The following is an 18,526-nucleotide window of genomic DNA, read 5'->3' on the forward strand; positions in this document are numbered from 1 at the left end:
TCTCTGAAGTTCACAAGTTCCAGCCCTGCCTCCGGCTCTGTGTTGACGGCTCAGAGCCTGTAGCCTGCTTTGGATTCTGTGTCTCCCTCTCTGCCCCTCCCCCGCTCACACTCTGTTTCTGTTTCTCTCTTTTTTTTTTTTTTAATTTTTTTTTTCAACGTTTATTTATTTTTGGGACAGAGAGAGACAGAGCATGAACGGGGGAGGGGCAGAGAGAGAGGGAGACACAGAATCAGAAACAGGCTCCAGGCTCTGAGCCATCAGCCCAGAGCCTGACGCGGGGCTCGAACTCCCGGACCGCGAGATTGTGACCTGGCTGAAGTCGGACGCTTAACCGACTGCGCCACCCAGGCGCCCCTCTCTCTTAAAAATAAACATTAAAAAAAAATTTTTTTTAATAAATAAATAAACAACGAGGGGTGCCTGGGTGGCTCAGTGAGTTAATCAACCAACTCTTGATTTCCACTCAGGTCATAATCTCACGGTTCATGACATCGAGCCCCACATCAGGCTCTGCGCTAACAGTGTGGAGCCTGCTAGGGATTCTCTCTCTCCCTCTCTCTCTCTCTGCCCCTCTCCTGTGAGCACACACTCTGTCTCAAATTTTAAAAAACACAGGGGCGCCTGGGTGGCTCAGTCAGTTAGGCATCCGACTTCGGCTCAGGTCATGATCTCGCGGTCCATGAGTTCGAGTCCCGCGTCGGGCTCTGTGCTGACAGCTCAGAGCCTGGAGCCTGTTTCGGATTCTGTGTCTCCCTCTCTCTCTGACCCTCCCCCGTTCATGCTCTGTCTCTCCCTGTCTCAAAAATAAATAAACGTTATAAAAAAAAAACACACAATGAGACTAATGAATAAACAGCTAAGTTAAATATAAACTGAGAACAGCGACTGATACAATAACAATAATAATGGCTGACAGCACAGGTGAAGGCAAACACTTTACATGTATTTAATCCTCACATCAGCCTTATGAGACAAATACATACCCTGATATTTGGAGGCCAGTGTCATGTACTGCATCATGTTGCAATGTCAGTTTCCTGGTGAACTGGACTTTTTATTGTTATGATGTGCCCCTCTTTATCTCAATGCTTCTTGCCTTAGAGTGGGCTTTGTCTGATATTAAGATGGCACGCTTGTTCTCTTTTGGTTCACTTTTAATTTTTGTTTGTTTGTTTAAAGTAGGCTTCACACCCAGCGTGGAGCTCAATGCGAGGCTTGAACTCATGACCCTGAGATCAAGACCTAAGCTGACATCAGTAGTCAGACTCTTAACTGACTAAGGCACCTGGGTGCCTCCAGCTCTTTTTTTTTTTTTTTAAGGTTATTTATTTATTTTGAGAGAGAGAGAGAAGTGGGAGGGTAGGGACAGAGAGAGAGGAAGAGAGAGAGAGAGAGAGAGAGAGAGAGAGAGAGGAACCCAAACAGTCTCCATGCTGTCAGCACAGAGACCGATGCAGGGCTTGATCTCAAGAACTGTGAGATTGTGACCTGAGCAGAGATCAAGAGTCAGATGCTTAACTGATTGAGCCACCCAGAGCCCCTCTTTTTTTTTTATTGGCTCATTAAAATTTTTGTAAATGTTTATTTATTTTTGAGAGAGAGACAGAGCACAAGCAGGGGAGGGGCAGAGAGAGAGGGGGAGACACAGAGCCCAATGCAGGGCTCGAACCCACGAACCCTGAGATCATGACCTGAGCCTGAAGTCAGACACTTAACCAACTGAGCCACCCAGGCAATCCATTGGCTCAGTTTTTTTTTTTTTTTAATTTTTTTTTTCAACGTTTATTTATTTTTGGGACAGAGAGAGACAGAGCATGAACGGGGGAGGGGCAGAGAGAGAGGGAGACACAGAATGGGAAACAGGCTCCAGGCTCTGAGCCATCAGCCCAGAGCCCGACGCGGGGCTCGAACTCACGGACCGCGAGATCGTGACCTGGCTGAAGTCGGACGCTCAACCGACTGCGCCACCCAGGCGCCCCGCAGTTTTTAAATGCTCCATCCTTTTCTAACCTTTACCTTTCACCTTTCTGTATCCTTATGTTGTACATGTGTCTCTTATAAGCAGCACAGAATTGGGTTTTGCTTTTTGATCTAGTCTGCCTGTCTTTGTCTTTTAACTGGGGCATTTGGCCTATTTACATTCAATGTAATTATAGACCTTTTTGGACTTAAATTTGACTTCCTGTGTGTTTTCTCTCTGACCCACCTGCTCTGTGCTCCTTTTCTCTTTGCTTTATGGCCTTTCTTAGGATTGGATGCATGTTTTTTTGGTAAGACTATCTTCGTCTTACAGATGGGGAAACTGAGGCACAGAGACAGTAATTACCTTGTTCAAGGTCACAGGGATGAAAAACAATATAGGCCAGGTCTCTTCCCCTGTTGAGTTTCTATTCCACCTCCGGAGCTGGATATTGCACAATGATGCAAGTAAGTATCTAATTGCAGCTGTGATAAGCACGAAGTAGGAAATAAAACTAAAAAAGTGGCAGAGAGACGCTTCCAGTCCCTAGACTGTGGCGTCCCCTCAACAATGTCCCCATCACTGGACTGACTGTTCTCATCACTTTTCACCCTCTCCCTCGGACACACACAGGGGTTAAATATTTTCTTGTCTCTGATCCACTGTGCACCGAACATTTGGGGCCAACCAAGTCCCTTTTAGCCTTGACTTGTAGCTTCTACCCCTGCCAGCACCCTCATAAAGGTTTCCTGGCTTCCAACAGAGCCCAAGGCACCCATTAAAAAGGTTGGTTTCTCCAGCCTGGGCCTTTTCTGCTGCAGCCTGCAGACAGAGCCATGGTTCTCAGCATCCCCAACCCAGGCTCTTCTCTTAGTACTGGTTGCTGCCTGGCTCACAGAACTCCACAGTTCTTACAGAAATCAAATCTACACTCTGTGATTCTCTCAGCCCTGAACGATTGTCAACACCTAGAAAACTCCTAATCTTATCTCAAAACCCCATCCAGATGTACCTGCTTCCTTGCCCCCGAATGAGTCCTCATACCGCACTCCTCAGGTTCCTCCAAGTTTAAGTCTCTCCTCTCTATAGTCCTGCATTATTCTCCTTGGTATTGGCATTGTCTGTGTCAGATACTGTCTCCTTTCATCCTCCAGGGCTAGGCAGGGATTGAATACTCTCTGGATCTCTAGAATATGGGCCACACCCAGAGGAAGTGCCTAGAGGGTTTACTGAACAATTTTTAAAACTGCTGAACTAAATATATAAGAATCCTGATCCTCATTAACTTTTCAGGGAATGAAGGCAGCAGAATGTGGGAGTAAAAAGTTTGCCGTCAGTTTACTGAGGGCTTACAGTGGGCCCAGCCTTATTGTAAGGAAGTAATCTGTATGATTTTACAAGGTTAAGCCATTTGCCCAAGTCCACTCAGCTAGGATGTGACAGAGCTGGAATTAGAACTCAGATATGTCCAAATTCAGGACTCTGAAAGAGTCTTTTATGTACCCAAAGGCATGTATGTATCTTCCAAGATTTCAACAACCTTAAGAGGCAGATGCTATGATCACTCACAGTTAACAAACTGAGACCTAGAAAAATTAGATCTATAATGTGTAACAATACACATAAGACTTCAGTAATTAGCGATAATTAATTGCTAACGTTTATTGAGCCAGTACTATTTGCCCTGTTTTGTTCATGCATTTAACTTGAATTATCTCACTTAAAGTGCATCTTTGTACCAGTGTGAGTGAATTCATGGTTTTCAGTATATTAAAAAGGAGACAGATATAGAAGGAAATATAAATGTAAATGCATTGGTTAGCATATATATCTCCTAACTCTTATTGCTGAGGGGGTCTTTGAGCAATGATACTCCAATAGCAGTGAGCACACACCTAGCACCCAGATCTTGGTTTCTCAATACCATTCTGCAAGAAAAGGAAACAGGATCCCTAGAGAAATGGCATGGAACATCTTGTACTAAAGTAAGGAAGTGCTCAGAGAAAGATGGGAGACATTAAAAGAACATAGAAGTTACAAAGCAGCAGCAAAGTAAATAATAGAAATTAATTATAGGGGCACCTGGCTGGCTCAGTCAGTGGAGCATGTGACTCTTGATTTCAGGGTCATGAGTTCAAGTCCCACATTGGGTGTGTGCCTACTTAAAAAAAAAAGAAAGAAAAAAGAAATTAATTGTAACCCACAGAATAGAATAAATAGTCATGAGTTCATGGTGATATAAATACATGAATAAATGGGGGTGCCTGGTTGGCTCAGTTGGTGGAGCATGTGACTCTTGAGCTTGGGGTTGTAAGTTCAAGCCCTGTGTTGGGTGTGGAGATTACTTAAAAATAAAATCTTTAAAAAAATTTTTTTAAACATTTATTCATTTTAGAGAGAGCCTGAGCAGGGGGAGGGGCAGAGAGAGAGGAAGACACAGAATTTGAAGCAGGCTCCAGGCTCTGAGCTGTCAGCACATAGCCTGATGCTAGGCTCGAACTCATGAGCCCTGAGATCATAACCTGAGCTGAAGTCGGACACAACCTAGTGAGCAACCCAGGCGCCCCTAAAATCTTTTTTTTTTTTTTTTAAAGTTTAGTTATTTACCTTGAGAGAGAAAGAGAGGCAGAGAGAGGAGAGAGAGAATCCCAAGCAGGCTGTGCACTGTCAAGGCAGAGCCCTATGCAGGGATTGAACTCACCAGCTGCAAGATCATGACCCGAGCTGAAGTCGAGAGTCAGATGCCTAACCAACTGAGCCACCCAGGCGCCGCCCCCCCCCCCAATAATAAATATATAAATACTTGAATAAGTGCATAACTAGTGAAGAATGGACAGCTCTTGTTTACAATAGAATTCCAAATAATAATTAAACTAGTAAGTAGAAAATAACCATAGTAATTGTTGCTGGCAAGAGCCATGGATGGGTGCAAAAACTAGTGGGTGAAAGTATATTAAAAAAAAAAAAAAACAGCGTTAGGGTATTTGCGCTATGTATCTCCCCGTAAGATACTTATTGCAAAAAGAAAAATGGTAACTTAACAGTTGAGAAACTGACAGACATTGCTTAAGCAAGTAAGCAAAGTCAACATCACCAGTAGTGAGACACATCAATATCCTGTGACGCCAGACACGACGCATCGAGACGGCTATAACATCGCTTCTGCGGGAATCCTGCCCAAAGTGAGAAACTTCAGTCTAATTATGAGGAAATATTGGACAAACCCATATTGATGAGTAGTCTAGAAAATCAGCACTCTTCAAAAATACTAAGGTCATAAATGATTAGGAAAGACTGAGGAACTGTCCCAGAGTGGAGACTAAGGAGATACACTTAAACATAATGTGGGATCCTGGACCAGAAAAAGGTCACCAAAAGCAGAGCAGGGATTTTTGAACTGAATGAATCTGATTTCCCACCTAGGAAGCAGGATTCCTGGGTCTGGGTCAACTACAGGCCACCTGAGCATCGCATGACTTTGAGGGAGTCCCTGCCGCTCAACTTCAATCTCAACACCTACAAAGTAGGACGCCTTTTAGACACCCCCAACCCCTTCCGGCTGCTGGGCATCTCGGGCCTTGGAAACTACGCAGGCGTCAGAGGGACGGCTTGATTGGCTATTCGTTGTGACGCACTTGCTAACTGTAGCAGCGCCTAAGCCCCACCCCTTCCTGCCGCGACTCCTAGCACGCATATCGGCTCCGGGCACGTCGCCTATACGCGCGGTTGCACGCGTGTTGCGTGGTGACGTCGTGGCGGCACGGGCGCCATCCCGGAAGCGCGAGCAAGGCCGCCAGATGTGCAGGTGCTGCTGCCACCGACGCCGGGGCCGAGTTCGGGGTGGGGCTGGGAATGCCGGGGCCGCTGGGGAGCCGGGCCGGGTCGGGCGCGGCCCCCGGGCTGTTGCGGGGTGGGGCGCGCCGCTGGCCACATCTGGGCACTCCCCCTGCCTACAGGCCTCAGTTTCCCCGTCCGCGCAATGTGTGAGCCGGCGGCGCCATGGGCCGATTCCGGAGCCAGGGCGCCGGAGCCGGGGCTGCTTGTGTTCAGTCTGCAGTGTCACCCGGAACCGGGCGTTGCAGTCTTTGGGCCTCAGTTTCCCCGCTTTGCAGGGGCGGGGCGTGAGGGGATAGGCGAGTCCCGCCTCTCTCGCGGGTTTTGCTAAGCTTGGGCCGCCAAATTAAATTCTGTTAAATACTGGGTGGAATCGTGGCTCCTCCACCTTGCCGTGTGACCTTGGGTAACTGAGCCAACCCCTGTGAGCCTTAGTTGCCCTTGGAGATGATAGTGTTTGCTTCATAGGGATGACTGGGGATAAAATGAAGTGCTGTACAAGTGTTGGCTCCTGTTCTTGGAAGGACCAGGGAGCCCCTGGCTACAATGCTGATTCCCTGGCCCCGCCCTAGGACTTCATACTCCCCATGGAGAAGCAGCCTGCTCCGAACCCAGCTCGTTATCACTATCACAGACAGCGCTGTGAGATTCTGATTCTTTATTACTCCCATTGTCTGGATGAGAAAACTCAGGGAGGTGCGGTGACCCTCCCAAGGTCACACAGCCTCCTTTTCTGCGTATTTCCCTCATAAGTAATATTTGGAGCAGAGACCAGAGCCCGTGCTAGGTCATTTCTACTCTGTTTGTGGGCCAGACTAGCTGTTAGGGAAGTTTTCCTGAGGCAGGGGAGCGTGCCTTGAATCAGCCCTCACATCTGGGAGCCAGAGACTGGAAAGAGCCCCTTGAAGCAGAACCATTTTACACAGGTCCAAATCTTGTGCCCTGCCAAGCACTAGCTGTGGGCTTCCTGCCACACGACTCTGCCCTTTGGGCCCAAGTGTCCTCATTATACATGATTATGCTTCTTTGGAAACGTGGTTAGTGGATACTGTGGGTGTTGGTACCTGGCACATAGTAGGAATTCAATAAACCTAGTGATTATCTGGTGTGGGAGGGGGCGGATTTCACCAGGTGTGGCAGCTTATTTCCAGAAGGCATGTAGGGGCTGCAAATAGATAAGTCTTGGCCTCCATGGTGTTTGAGGGAAGAAAAGTATTAGCTGTTAACATTTGTAAATGAGGTGATTTTACACACACATGAAAGTCCACATTTCTGAGTGTTTTTTTTTTTTTTTTTCCTGGAAAAATTCAGAAGTCTGGTAGTAGTCAGTTACTGTAAGAAGGCGCTGTCCTGGCAGAGGTGGATACTGAACACCCGTTCAGATTCACGCTCGTGGGTCCTGCAGACTGGGCATTTGAGTTGTGACTCGGGTTTACTGAGTATGTGACAATGGTCCAGTTTCTCAGTTTCTGAGTCTCCATTTTCCTAATATGTAAGTAAGGGTAACAGTTCCCGGTGTATAAAGTTAGTGCATTGGTTAGCATACAGTAAGTGCTCAATAAAGAGGAGAGTGGATTAAGGGCTCTGAAAGCCCTTTGTGATTCTGCATGTGAATCTCAACCAATTGCAAATGGGCCTTTCTGTCAGCAGTTAAATACGTGGACCCCAGAGCCAAGCTGTGTCAAGATTCTGGGTTTTACCTGACACCCCCGCCCCTGAGGGTGAGTGCTGAACCTGTGGCCCTTCCTGCCCTGGCAGGGTCCAGGAGGCCCCCCACCTGCCATGATGGTCATCTACCTAGCCACACAGCCATCTGGGTTGCTGGGGCCCGTAGCTTGGCTGAAATTCTTGGCTTTAATTTGCTAATAAAACCCTAGAGTCAGAGCGGAGTTTGAAAGCCTCTGGTTGCCTCCACCAAGCTAAGTTCTGGTGACCCCTTGCTGTGAACCGGTTTCTGGGCTGGGCTCTGGAGGCCTTTGCTCTCTTGAAGCTGACGTTGCTTTGGTAGCAACGGACAAAAAAGTCAAATGATTACTAAGATAATTTCAGGAAGAGATGAGTCGATGAATAAAATAAGGCGAAGTGCTTATAAAAGTGATCAGAGTCGAGAGGAGGGGCAGTCATCACAGGAGAAAAGATACTGGAGGTGGTGATGATTTGAGGGGGCAGTCGTGTATGTGAGGACGGCAGGTGCAAAAGCCCTATGGTGGGATGAGCAAAGTTGGGGGGATGTAGGAAGAGGCTGGCAAATCTATGCAGGTGGAAGGTGGCCGTGGCCTTGGGCACATGGAGAGTGGGGGCCATAGAGGTCGGTGGGTGATGGGATTCTGATGTGCTTGGGTGCAATTTACAAATATGTCCTCCCAACACCCCTGGATTCTCAGGATGACAAAGCTGAGGCTCAGGTGGCATGACCAACTCATGGCCCGCGTTCCCAGCCCCTCCTTTCTGTCCCAGCAACCCCACTGCCTAGTGCAGACTGAAGACTCCTTCACCTTGCCTGTTTTAGGCAGCGGAGGAGGAGGAAGAGATGGACCCTCCGGACTCGGCCTCGAGGGTCTTCTGCAGCCGCATCCTAAGCATGGTGAATACAGACGACGTCAATGCTATCATCCTGGCTCAGAAGAACATGTGAGTGGTAGCCAAGGGCTGTGGGCCCCAGGCGTGGGAAGGAATCCACTCGCTGGCCAGCATTCTTTCCCTGTCTGCCCTTACCCTGGGCCCACACTGGTGATAAAATGAAGGAAATGAGCAAATCTGCCGGCTGGCTCCAAAGTAAATTCCTTCCTGGCCTGGAGGCGAGGCCTTGGCACAGGAAGCAGGGCTTTGGGATGGTTTCGCAGCTGTGGATGGCTTGGCAGGGGCTGTAGCAGCTCCTATCCCAAGGCCCGGGGTGGGCTGTTGGGGGAATAGGAAGGGGCTGCGGGAGGGGATTTAAGGAAGCCAGTGAGCTAATCTCCTGTTGGGAATCTAGTCTCTCACAGCCCAGGCTGTCTCTGCAGAGGACCTGTGGTCTTTCGGAGGGGCTGTCAACACCTTTGCCCTCCTTAAGGGCTTGGCACTGTGACCACTGTGACCGATTCCAGCCTGCTCTGTGGGGAAGAGAGGCTTACACAATCTTGGGATGGAAGCACAGCCTCCTGTGGCTTTATTTTTGTGTATTTAAGCCAAAGGCTCTTCCTTCCATTTATGACACAGCAGCGACCTGATACCCTTCCATTTCTCTCCACCTGTGACAGGGGTACTGGGTTTGTCTGGGTCAGATTTAGGCCTGGCCTGGTGAACTCCCAGAATGAGGGGAGACAAAACCAGACACACACCATGGCCCCGTGGTGTCAGGGCTGGGCCAGGGGAATAACCTGGATCTAGGGACTCAGGGGAGTCAGAGTCTGCTTGAGAGAGGGTGTATACATGAGAAGGATGTACTTGGGTAGGGTTTTGAAGGTTGAGTAGGAGTTCGCTAGATGGCTCAAACAGCAGGTAGAGTTCTACATGGCAAGGAAACAACACATGCAAAGGTCATGAAGCAGGAAAGGGCCTAGCACGATCAGTTTGTAGGGCATGGTTTGCAGGGCTGGTGCCTTCTCTTTGCTGCCAGGCTGGACCGCTTTGAGAAGACCAATGAGATGCTGTTGAATTTCAACAACCTGTCAAGCGCCCGCCTGCAGCAAATGAGCGAGCGCTTCCTGCACCACACAAGGACCCTGGTGGAGATGAAGCGGGACCTGGACAGCATCTTCCGCAGGATCAGGTGGGTCCCCAGCCTCTCCAGCTTCTGCCTCCCCCTCAGGTTTCTCCCTTCTTCAACGAGGATCATCCAGTCTGCAAAACAGAGATCCTGCTAATTTGTTCTTTGAGGCTTCATCGCTCACTTAGCGTCTGAGAAGATCTGAAGTTTGGGATAAAAAATCTTGAAGTTTCTGGATTTAGATTTTATTTATCTTTCAATGACTGCAACGTAGTACCAGATGCAGGATGCAAAAGGCAGGCAGGTGCAGACAGTGAAAGGCAAGTCTCTGGTCCTCCAGCCCCCGGCCCAGGTCTTCTCTCAAAAGGCATCTGAGATTGCCAGTTTTGGTGGGTCTTCTCTGAGCTGTTTTCTGTGAGGACAGAGAAGAATGACGTTCAGGTCCCTAAGCACGTAGAATGCTCAGCGCAGCACCCAGAGCCTGCATCACTGTGGCCACATGCCTGGGCCTGGAACTAGCCAGAGCTGCAGCTGTATTTCCAGCTGACAGCACCACTTACTCTGTCCTGGGGGCAGCCCCACCCACTGGCAGGCTCAGGAACAGAAGATCATGAGACAGGCCAATTAAATCCCGTATAAAAACACATATTTTCTGAGGTGTCTCATCAGGCTGGTTGCCCAGGCGTGGTTTTGGGGGTGAGCAGGAACCCCAAGCGTTGGCATCTTTTGTGCATATCTGTATCACCAGGAAGGGGATAGTTGTGTCTGCCCAGTTGCCTCGTGGGTGGGGACCCAGCAACGGTGGTGCTTCTGGTGGGGACTGGGTCACCACAGTCAAGGATGAGACTCCACCCCCCGAAGACCCCTTTGTTATTCTTTGTAAAGGTGACTTCATTACTTTTTTTTTTTTTTTTAATGCTTATTTATTTTTGACAGACAGAGCATGAGCGGGGGAGGGGCAGAGAGAGAGAGGGAGGCACAGAATCCGAAGCAGGCTCCAGGCTCTGAGCTGTCAGCACAGAGCCCCATGCGGGGCTCGAACCCACGAACCGTGAGATCATGACCTGAGCCGAAGCTGGGCTCTCAACCGACTGAGCCACCCAGGCGCCCCGGTGACTTCATTACTTTAGGAGGAAAGGAAAAACAGCTGATTAAAAATGAAGGAGGCGTTTCTCTGTGAACGTCAGTTCAATGTATGCAAGTACTCAGTGTCTGGGGTGTGCATAATCACTCCTGGCCCCCACACAGACACTGTCATCCTAGTGGTGGGGGACAGGATGGGACAAGTCACCCAGAGGAGCGACAGCTGAGGAAGGGGTGAGGAAGCCTCCTGGAGGGTTATCTGGGCAGGGAAGGATTAGACCTAAGAAAGGCATTGCAGATAGAGGGCCTAGCCAGACCCAGCACGGAGGACACGCACAAGCTCTTGACAGCTGAGCAGCTGCCATCTATCCTAGGGCTGGGAGGTCCGCAGGGCTGAGCACATGGGCCTCCTTCCAGCCCAGGAGCAGAGTGACCAGCAGTAAAGGGTTGGGGGGAGTTCCCATCCCCCACCCACCTGGAACTGCAGCAAGGGTTCCTGGCGTGCACCAGGCCCAGCCTGTCTGCTTGGCAGGTTCAGCCCTGTATGCCTTCCCTTCCCCTGCAGGACGCTGAAAGGGAAGCTGGCCAGGCAGCACCCGGAGGCCTTCAGCCGTAAGTGTCACCCAGGGCTCCTGTGCCCCACGTCTGGCCTCTGCACCCACGGATGCCAGCACCCTCACCCCAGGTCTGGCTTCTGGAAGGTCACCTCAGGGGCCGACACTGAGCCCAGGTCCTGGTGGGCTGTAGATCTAGAGAGACTTGGAGCAGGGGGCAGGGGCATGGGTGCTTGGCTGGTCTTGGCAATCTGTAGAGCAGGTGCTGGGACTAGGATCCCCTCCCTGGGGGAGGTTACACAGGGGAATGTGGATAAGAACGATGACAGTCCTTGCCCAAGTGGATGTAGTGTAGCTCTATGAGCTAGGCTCTTACCTGCAACCACCCATGAGAGTGGGGGCTGTGAGTATCCCATTTCATACAGGGGGAAACTGTAGCCCTAAGGAGCAGTGACTTCTCAAAGGAAGTGCAGCACCCCCTATGCTGACTCTCAGTTTACCCCCTCTGCCAAACGGGCCAACATCTCCCTACCTCAGGGCTGCTAACAACCATAGGCACAAAGGCAGTGCTGTCAGGGTACCTGATTGCCTTAGTCAGTAGAGCATGCGGCTCTTGATCTTGGGGTTTGAATTCAAGCCCCCTGTTGAATGTAGTGCTTACTTCAAAAACAACAAAAACCAAACAAGGCAATGCTATCATCAGGCCTGCTTTGTTTATAGAGCAGAATGCTGAGGCAAGGGTAGTGAGAGGCTTGGCCCTGGCAACACAGGAGGGCAGAGCTAGGCTCAGGCCTGTGTTGGCCTGACTCCTGAGAACCTGGGTCCTTACACCCTGAAGGGAAACCTCTCCTCTGCCTGGGCCTCAGTTTCCTCCTCTGTAAAATGGGCCAAGTTAGGCCCCACGGGGTGGCAGGGGAGCTGTTAGGGGTCATAGGCCCAGTGAGTCCCTCATCACGGTGCCCGCCACGGTGACTAAGCCAACTCCTGGCCTCCTTCCCCCAGACATCCCAGAAGCATCCCTCCTGGAGGACGAGGATGAAGATCCCATACCACCCAGCACCACGACCACCATTGCCACCTCAGAACAGAGCACGGGCTCATGTGACACCAGCCCTGACACTGTCTCACCCTCCCTCAGTCCTGGCTTCGAGGACCTTTCCCATGTCCGGTCCAGCTCTCCTGCCATCAATGGCCGCAGCCAGACGGACGATGAGGAGACAGCGGGGGAGTAACCCTACTCCCTGGCGCCCCGAGGGGTCTCAGGGAAGTGGCAGCTCTCCCCAGGTGTCTGAGGTGGCAGTAGGTAACCCTGCCTGGAGATCAACAGCTTTGCCACCCTGTTTTGTCACCCAGGGCTCCTGGGGGACAAGACTCCCTCCAGGGGTGTGGAGTTCCTGGGGGGGTCTATCATTCCCAATTCCTCCTCACTGAGAACATCTGTCTTCTGCAGACCCCTCTGCCAAGGCCAGGGGATGACCAGCTCAGCTGGAGTTATGGGCTGGGCATAAGGGAGCTTTTCCAGAGCCAGGCTTGAGGTCTGCTCTAAACATTTAAAGGCTCCCAGAGACCAGAGCCAGAAGGCCCCTGCCCCGATGCCCTGGTCAAGACCACCTCAAAGTGGATCAGCACTGTCATGTCTCAGTTCACCCCAACCCGTCCCTGTACCTACTAATTCTGGTCTCCCTGCCCTTTCCTCCAACAAAAGTATTGAATGCTATCTCCAGTTGGTATGTCAAGGAGGCTTCTGAGACAGTTGTAGAAGGCTCAAGATGGAGGCGGGCCATTCAGCTGCAAGCCTGATGAGGTCTGTGTTTCTCTGGCCAGAGGTGCGAACCCTCAGGGCCCAGCAGGCCTCTCCCAGGACCTCCATGGAGCAAGCTGAGCCACCTTGGAAAACAGAGTTAAACGGAATATTTTTGTACCCGATGTTTACAGATGCTGTTGGGAAGTTATCAATAAAAAGACTCTGTTACTAAAAAGGGAAGGGTGTACTTAGCGGTGGCTTCCTTCCATCCTTGGGCCCAGGATGCCATAAGGGGGATAAGTGCAGGACGTGAGACAGGAGGGGTATGTGGACGGCCAGGCACCACTGAGGTAGAGACGTGGCTGCTCTTGGTGGCAGTCTCCAGTGGTAGCAACCGTAATAACCCAAGTTCCTATCACTACCTATGTACTCACGTGCCGGTTCCCTTTTCTCTGAGTAACTTCTCCAGATCGGTCTCAGGATGGACTCCTCAGGGAGGCAGGCCGGGTCCCTTTCCCCATGAGACACTGTGTAGAGTTCCCTGTAGAGTTCTTTTAAGCACTTAAAAATTACGTTATTAAAGACATCTTCCTAGATCCAAGAGTGTGTGCTTTTGCCTGTTAATAGGGGGCGCTGTTAAGTGTTCAAGGAAATAAAGAGGAACCCTGCCAAACCTACACGTAACTTCTCAGTCCTCACCCTTCCCGTTCCTGGCACTGTTTAGCCATCCACGACTCCTTGGTCCTAACAGAAGTCCTCTTTGGCCCCAAACTGACCCTGGGTCACACCCCATTTTGAGTGAGTGCATCAGCTTCACCTTCCCTCACGGCTCTGATAGGCGCCGCCTTGAAATGCCTCCAGGCACAGCGGCTAGAAAGTTTTCAAATATCTAACTCCTTGGTGACAGGTGGATCCCGAGGGTTTCGGCACGTCCCACCCCTGTGCCGCCTACCACCTTCCCGTCCTGAGCCCTGAGTCCCGGACCCGTTGACCCTCTGCTTAATTCCTTCGCTTTAGCACAAATTGTCTCCTCTACTCTTGTCAACAAGCATTCCCCGAGTGACCGTTACGTGCAGTTTTTAGCCAACTGAGAGACAACCTGGAAAGGTGAGGCCGTCCCCTCACGTGCCCTGGAGGACAGGGGAATGCACCCGGCAGCGGGTTGGTGACACTCGCCCAAGGGGGCTGCGGCTTCGTTAGCCAGCACCCAATACGGCGGCGGGGCGGGGCCGGGGGTGGGGTACGATGCGCGGCGCGGATTGTGACGTAAGTGCGCAGCGTGCTCGGTGCGCAGGCGCTCTCGGCGGCAAATCGGCGGTTTCCGGTCCGTCGCCCTCTTTCTCTTCAACGAGGTTCCCGAGCGGTTTGGTGGCAGCGGCGTTGCGGGTTCGCTCCAGACCGGGGTCGGGCGGGAGGCTGTGGGAGGCCGCGGGCGTCCCGGTGGCGGAAGGGACAGCCCGGAACCCGTCCACGCGGGCCAGGTTCGGCAGGGCGGCCCGGTCGGCTAAGTTGGGCGCGTGGAGCCGAGGTTCCCAGCCGGGACTGGGCCCCGGGTGGCGAACGGGTCTTTGGGAGAGGAGCCTATGCGCCCCTCCGGCCCAAGCTATCCCAGGAGGCCTGGGGACGCGGATGAACTTTCTGGGCAAGGGGGAGGGGGTACTAAGCGCATTTTTTTTTTTTTTTTTTTTTTTGGTGTCCTACAATGCGCCAAATCTTTTGAAAATATTAAGTCCTTTTCCCCTCCCACAGGGTGATTCACTACTTGCCTTCTCAGGAGAGGGTGGTAGCATCCACCTTATAAGGTTTTTTTTTTTGCGGGGGGGGGGAGATGAAATATGTGTAAACAAGTACCTGACACGTGCTTGGCAGGCACTCTTTATGGGTTGGCGCAAAGGCAAGAAATGTGGGCGAGTTTGGGTATAACTTAGAGGGAAGCCAGGGTGTCGGATGTCTGAGCTTGGAGTTGGAGAGAACTGCCACCGAGGAAAATGTGTGGGAGGAGCGGCTGCCAAAACGGGATTCCCATTCGGGTTGCAGGAAGGGCTGCTTGTGGAGCAAATGCGGCTTACAGAGGGGTAGGGAAGGGAGGGAGGATGGGACCTCCCGGCCACCCTCGAAGAAAATGTGCCTGACCAAATGGTGCCCCGGCTACGTACTTCTCACTCCGTCTTCAAAGTTGCCAAAATTTCATTTGCTGGGCCCAAGGAGGATAACCACTATCTTTGCTCCCATGAAGCACACTTTGCCACAGGGGTCCGGGGTAAGGTGCGGAAAGCACAATCCTTGATTATAGGGTATTTGGGCTGTAGCCTCAGAGAGGTGGAAGGAAACAGGCGCTGGGATGGGCCTGTACTTGTGGTTGATACTGGCACAGGGCTGGCCAGCCCCTGAGCTCAAGCTGCTCAGACCTTCAGTTCTTAACCTCTTCACCCTACTCTTCCCCACCCTCCAGCAGTCGCAGAGATGCAGATCTTTGTGAAGACCCTAACGGGCAAGACCATCACCCTCGAGGTTGAGCCCAGTGACACCATTGAGAATGTCAAAGCCAAAATCCAAGACAAGGAGGGTGAGTTGAGCGGAGTCCAGAGGTTCTGTTCAGCAGCAATCCCTCTCAGCCCAGAGGAGACACTGTCATGTGCAGGATGGGTGCTGGGTTTGTATAGACCTCAGCCTTGGCCAGTGCTTCCCTTGTGTGATCTTAAGAGGACAGCTTGTTCTCTCTACCTCAGTTTCCCCTTTGATAGGTTGGAGGCTATGCCAGAACACCCCTGCGGGGAGAAGGGAAGCTGCCAGCAATGTGCTTGCCAGAGTCTTAGTCTGAGCTTTCCTCTTCCCAGGCATCCCTCCTGACCAGCAGCGTCTGATTTTCGCGGGCAAACAGCTGGAAGACGGCCGCACTCTGTCAGACTACAATATCCAGAAAGGTACTGGGAGTTGAGTGGCTGGACAGAGGCCCGTGAGGCCTAGAGCCAAGGAAGAGGCTTTGCAAGGATGAGGCTTTGATGATCTCATTGGCAGCATTGGGGAGGGTGGGGGAGGTGATCAGATGGGGCTAGAGGAGTCTTATTTATTTATTTATATTTATTTATTTATTTATTTATTTTCTCAACATTTATTTATTTTTGGGACAGAGAGAGACAGAGCATGAATGGGGGAGGGGCAGAGAGAGAGGGAGACACAGAATCGGAAACAGGCTCCAGACTCTGAGCCATCGGCCCCGAGCCTGACGCGGGGTTCGAACTCACGGACCGCGAGATCGTGACCTGGTTGAAGTCGGACGCTTAACCGACTGCGCCACCCAGGCGCCCCGAGGAGTCTTTTATAAAATAATGTTTTCACTGGGGGAAGCATCTCCTGGTCGCCACTTATGTTTCCAAGTGTGGCAGTGGTTTCTCTTGTTCTTGTTCACCTTTTTTTCTTTAAAAGACTGTTTTCTTTAAAAATGTGTTAAGAGGGACACCAGTCTGGCTCAGTCAGTAGAGCACACAACTCTTGATCTTTGGGTTGTGAGTTCAAACCCCACATTGGGTGTTGAGATTAAAGATAACATTTTTTTTTTTAACGTTTATATTGGAGAGAGAGACTGTGTGAGCAGGCAAAGGGCAGAGAGGGAGACATAGAATCTGAAGCAGGTTCCAGGCACTGAGCTGTCCACACAGAGCCCAACATGGGGTTTGAACTCATGAACTGTGAGATCATGACCTGAGTCAAAGTCGGTTGCTTAACTGAGCCACCCAGGCACCCCAAAAATAAAATCTTTTATTTTATTTTATTATTTTTTATTTTTGAGAGACAGAGCGTGAGCAGGGGAGGGGCAGAGAGAGAGGGAGACACAGAATCAGAAGCAGGCTTCAGGCTCCGAGCTGTCAGCACAGAGACCAATGCGGGGCTTGAACCCATGAACTGTGAGATCATGACCTGGGCCAAAGTTGGACGCTTAACCGACTGAGCCACCCAGGCGCCCCCCCCCCCAAAAAATAAAATCTTTAAAAATATGTATAAAAATGTGATAAGAGAAATTTTGTCACTATCGTAAAGGGATCCTTGTCACTTTCTGTAGCAACCAGATTTAATTTCTCAGAAAAACGAAAGATCATCTTTACATCCCTCAGAAATTACCTTGTCTGTTGAGAAACCCAATGCACGTTATGGTTAGCATATATTAGTCTCAGCCTGCCCAAAGCCTGGGCTGGTGGGAAGTGAGATGGAGGTTGTGTGGGGTGGTCTGGGCCAGTATGTCCATCTACGTATAGAGTACCCAAGGGATTCTCATTTGAGGAAGTTCTGGAGGGCCCTACCCTGCACCTGAGGTGCTGGGGCCAGGCTTGGTCACTGTCTCTCTTTGACCTTCCTCTCCTAGAGTCCACCCTGCACTTGGTGCTTCGCCTGCGGGGTGGCATCATTGAGCCTTCCCTCCGCCAGCTGGCCCAGAAGTACAACTGCGACAAGATGATCTGCCGCAAGTGAGTACTCTCAGATGGTGGCAGGGGGTGGCTAGCCCCGGTGGGGAGGGCTTGGGTTGGGGTGTGTCCTCACCAGTCTCTCTCCTCTTTCTGCAGGTGTTATGCTCGCCTGCACCCCCGTGCAGTCAACTGCCGCAAGAAGAAGTGTGGCCACACCAACAACCTGCGCCCCAAGAAGAAGGTCAAATAAGGCCCCCCCACCGGCTCTTCTTTGCCTGCAGGATGGCCTCCTGCCCAAGCCCCAAGGCCCTGGGGCCTCAATAAAGTTTCCCTTTCATTGACTGGAGCAGTAACTGGTGTCTGCATGGCTGGTGTGTCCAAGGAGGAGCTGGCTGAGCTGTGGGCATCTCCCGGAGGGACTCCCATCACTTGATTCTGCACAGCCCTCGAGAGTCCCGTGTCCTTTGGGTTTTGATTGTCTCAGCTATAAAATGTGCCGTGGTCCCTGCCCTTCACATCTAACGGTTTTTCACAGCCACAGTGCACACAGGTTTCAGTCTCGGCCCTCTGCCACATACCCTCATGAACCTGCCTGTCTGCATTTTGTCATCCTTAATGAAGACTCCCCCAACCCCCCCAAGCCCAGGCTCTTGCCAGACTGCAGGTCAGCCATGTCACTGCCTGGGCCCTACTCAGACACTCGGATGACTTCATGCCTGTGCCCTGGAGGTGTCCAGGTGTGGGTGGGTAGACAAAAACTGCACCTAGTGTAAAACATGTTCGTTGGCTAAATATGAGGAGCACCTGGGCCCACCTAAGCCCTCTAACCTCAGTCTTGGAGGGGCAGGCCTTGGTGTTTATAAAACTTGTGCTGATGCTCCTGAGAATCAGGTGAGCTTCGGAGTGCCCTGGACTGGCCCCGGCATGGCCATGCTTTTATTTGTCTTGAGATGACTGGGGCTTTGTGTCAGGTGACAACCCAGGCCTGGACAGTGACTCAGATCTGAGTACCAGCTAAAGGCTAATGTCTCTTGTTTCATGGGTTTCAACCCTGTTAACTGCTGGCCCCTGCTTCCTAGGCTAGGCTACCAACATCTACTTATCCCTGGAGAAAGAAGCTTCCCAAAGCTCAAACAAGGTAGTGTATCCCCAGCAGAAAGCTCCAATGCCTCCCGTGCACTTAAAACGAAGCCCTGCTGGCCTCACCCCTACCCCAGACTCGGCCTTTGCACAGGCTCCCTTCAGCTAGCTCCTTTC

The 18,526-nt window shown here is 51.3% G+C and overlaps 2 protein-coding genes and 1 long non-coding RNA gene across 11 annotated transcripts in view; 2 read left to right on the plus strand and 1 right to left on the minus strand.

Annotated features, from left to right (window-relative positions):
• The window catches only part of UBA52 (ubiquitin A-52 residue ribosomal protein fusion product 1), a 26,309-nt gene extending 8,687 nt beyond the window's left edge, over nt 1-17,622 (plus strand). For 2 of the 9 annotated variants that reach the window (XM_040444966.1, XM_040444967.1), the window contains exons 3-7: nt 13,494-13,498; nt 15,330-15,432; nt 15,704-15,790; nt 17,227-17,329; nt 17,426-17,622. In XM_040444966.1, coding sequence (XP_040300900.1) covers nt 15,330-15,432; nt 15,704-15,790; nt 17,227-17,329; nt 17,426-17,519 — 387 coding nt within the window. In that variant the 5' untranslated portion in view covers nt 13,494-13,498 and the 3' untranslated portion in view covers nt 17,520-17,622. Of the gene's footprint in view, nt 1-6,075; nt 6,085-9,579; nt 9,588-12,343; nt 12,351-13,479; nt 13,499-14,137; nt 14,348-15,318; nt 15,433-15,703; nt 15,791-17,226; nt 17,330-17,425 lie in introns of those variants that run through there. The other 7 variants (XM_040444969.1, XM_040444968.1, XM_040444965.1 and 4 more) reach the window with 6 other exon arrangements.
• Nucleotides 8,307-12,354, plus strand: KXD1 (KxDL motif containing 1). The gene is made up of 4 exons (XM_040444962.1): nt 8,307-8,428; nt 9,396-9,548; nt 11,134-11,180; nt 12,125-12,354. The coding sequence occupies exons 1-4, from the start codon at nt 8,328-8,330 to the stop codon at nt 12,352-12,354; spliced, it is 531 nt and encodes a 176-aa protein (XP_040300896.1). The 5' UTR covers nt 8,307-8,327.
• Nucleotides 13,299-14,094, minus strand: LOC121011027 (uncharacterized). The gene is made up of 2 exons (XR_005781465.1): nt 13,966-14,094; nt 13,299-13,483 (listed from the first exon to the last, which is right to left on the minus strand). It is a non-coding gene; the product is annotated as an uncharacterized LOC121011027 (long non-coding RNA).
• Nucleotides 17,623-18,526: the final 904 nt, after the last annotated feature.

The sequence above is a fragment of the Herpailurus yagouaroundi genome, unplaced genomic scaffold, assembly GCF_014898765.1.
Source record: "Herpailurus yagouaroundi ecotype Mexico unplaced genomic scaffold, PumYag 193, whole genome shotgun sequence".
Taxonomy (NCBI): domain Eukaryota; kingdom Metazoa; phylum Chordata; class Mammalia; order Carnivora; family Felidae; genus Herpailurus; species Herpailurus yagouaroundi.

Excerpts from the sequence above, each read along its gene's own strand:
- KXD1 (XM_040444962.1), top strand. The coding sequence starts at position 8,328 with ATGGACCCTCCGGACTCGGCCTCGAGGGTCTTCTGCAGCCGCATCCTA. Across the intron at positions 9,549-11,133 it reads AGCATCTTCCGCAGGATCAG|GACGCTGAAAGGGAAGCTGG; the intron begins GTGGGTCCCCAG and ends CTTCCCCTGCAG. Across the intron at positions 11,181-12,124 it reads GCACCCGGAGGCCTTCAGCC|ACATCCCAGAAGCATCCCTC; the intron begins GTAAGTGTCACC and ends TCCTTCCCCCAG.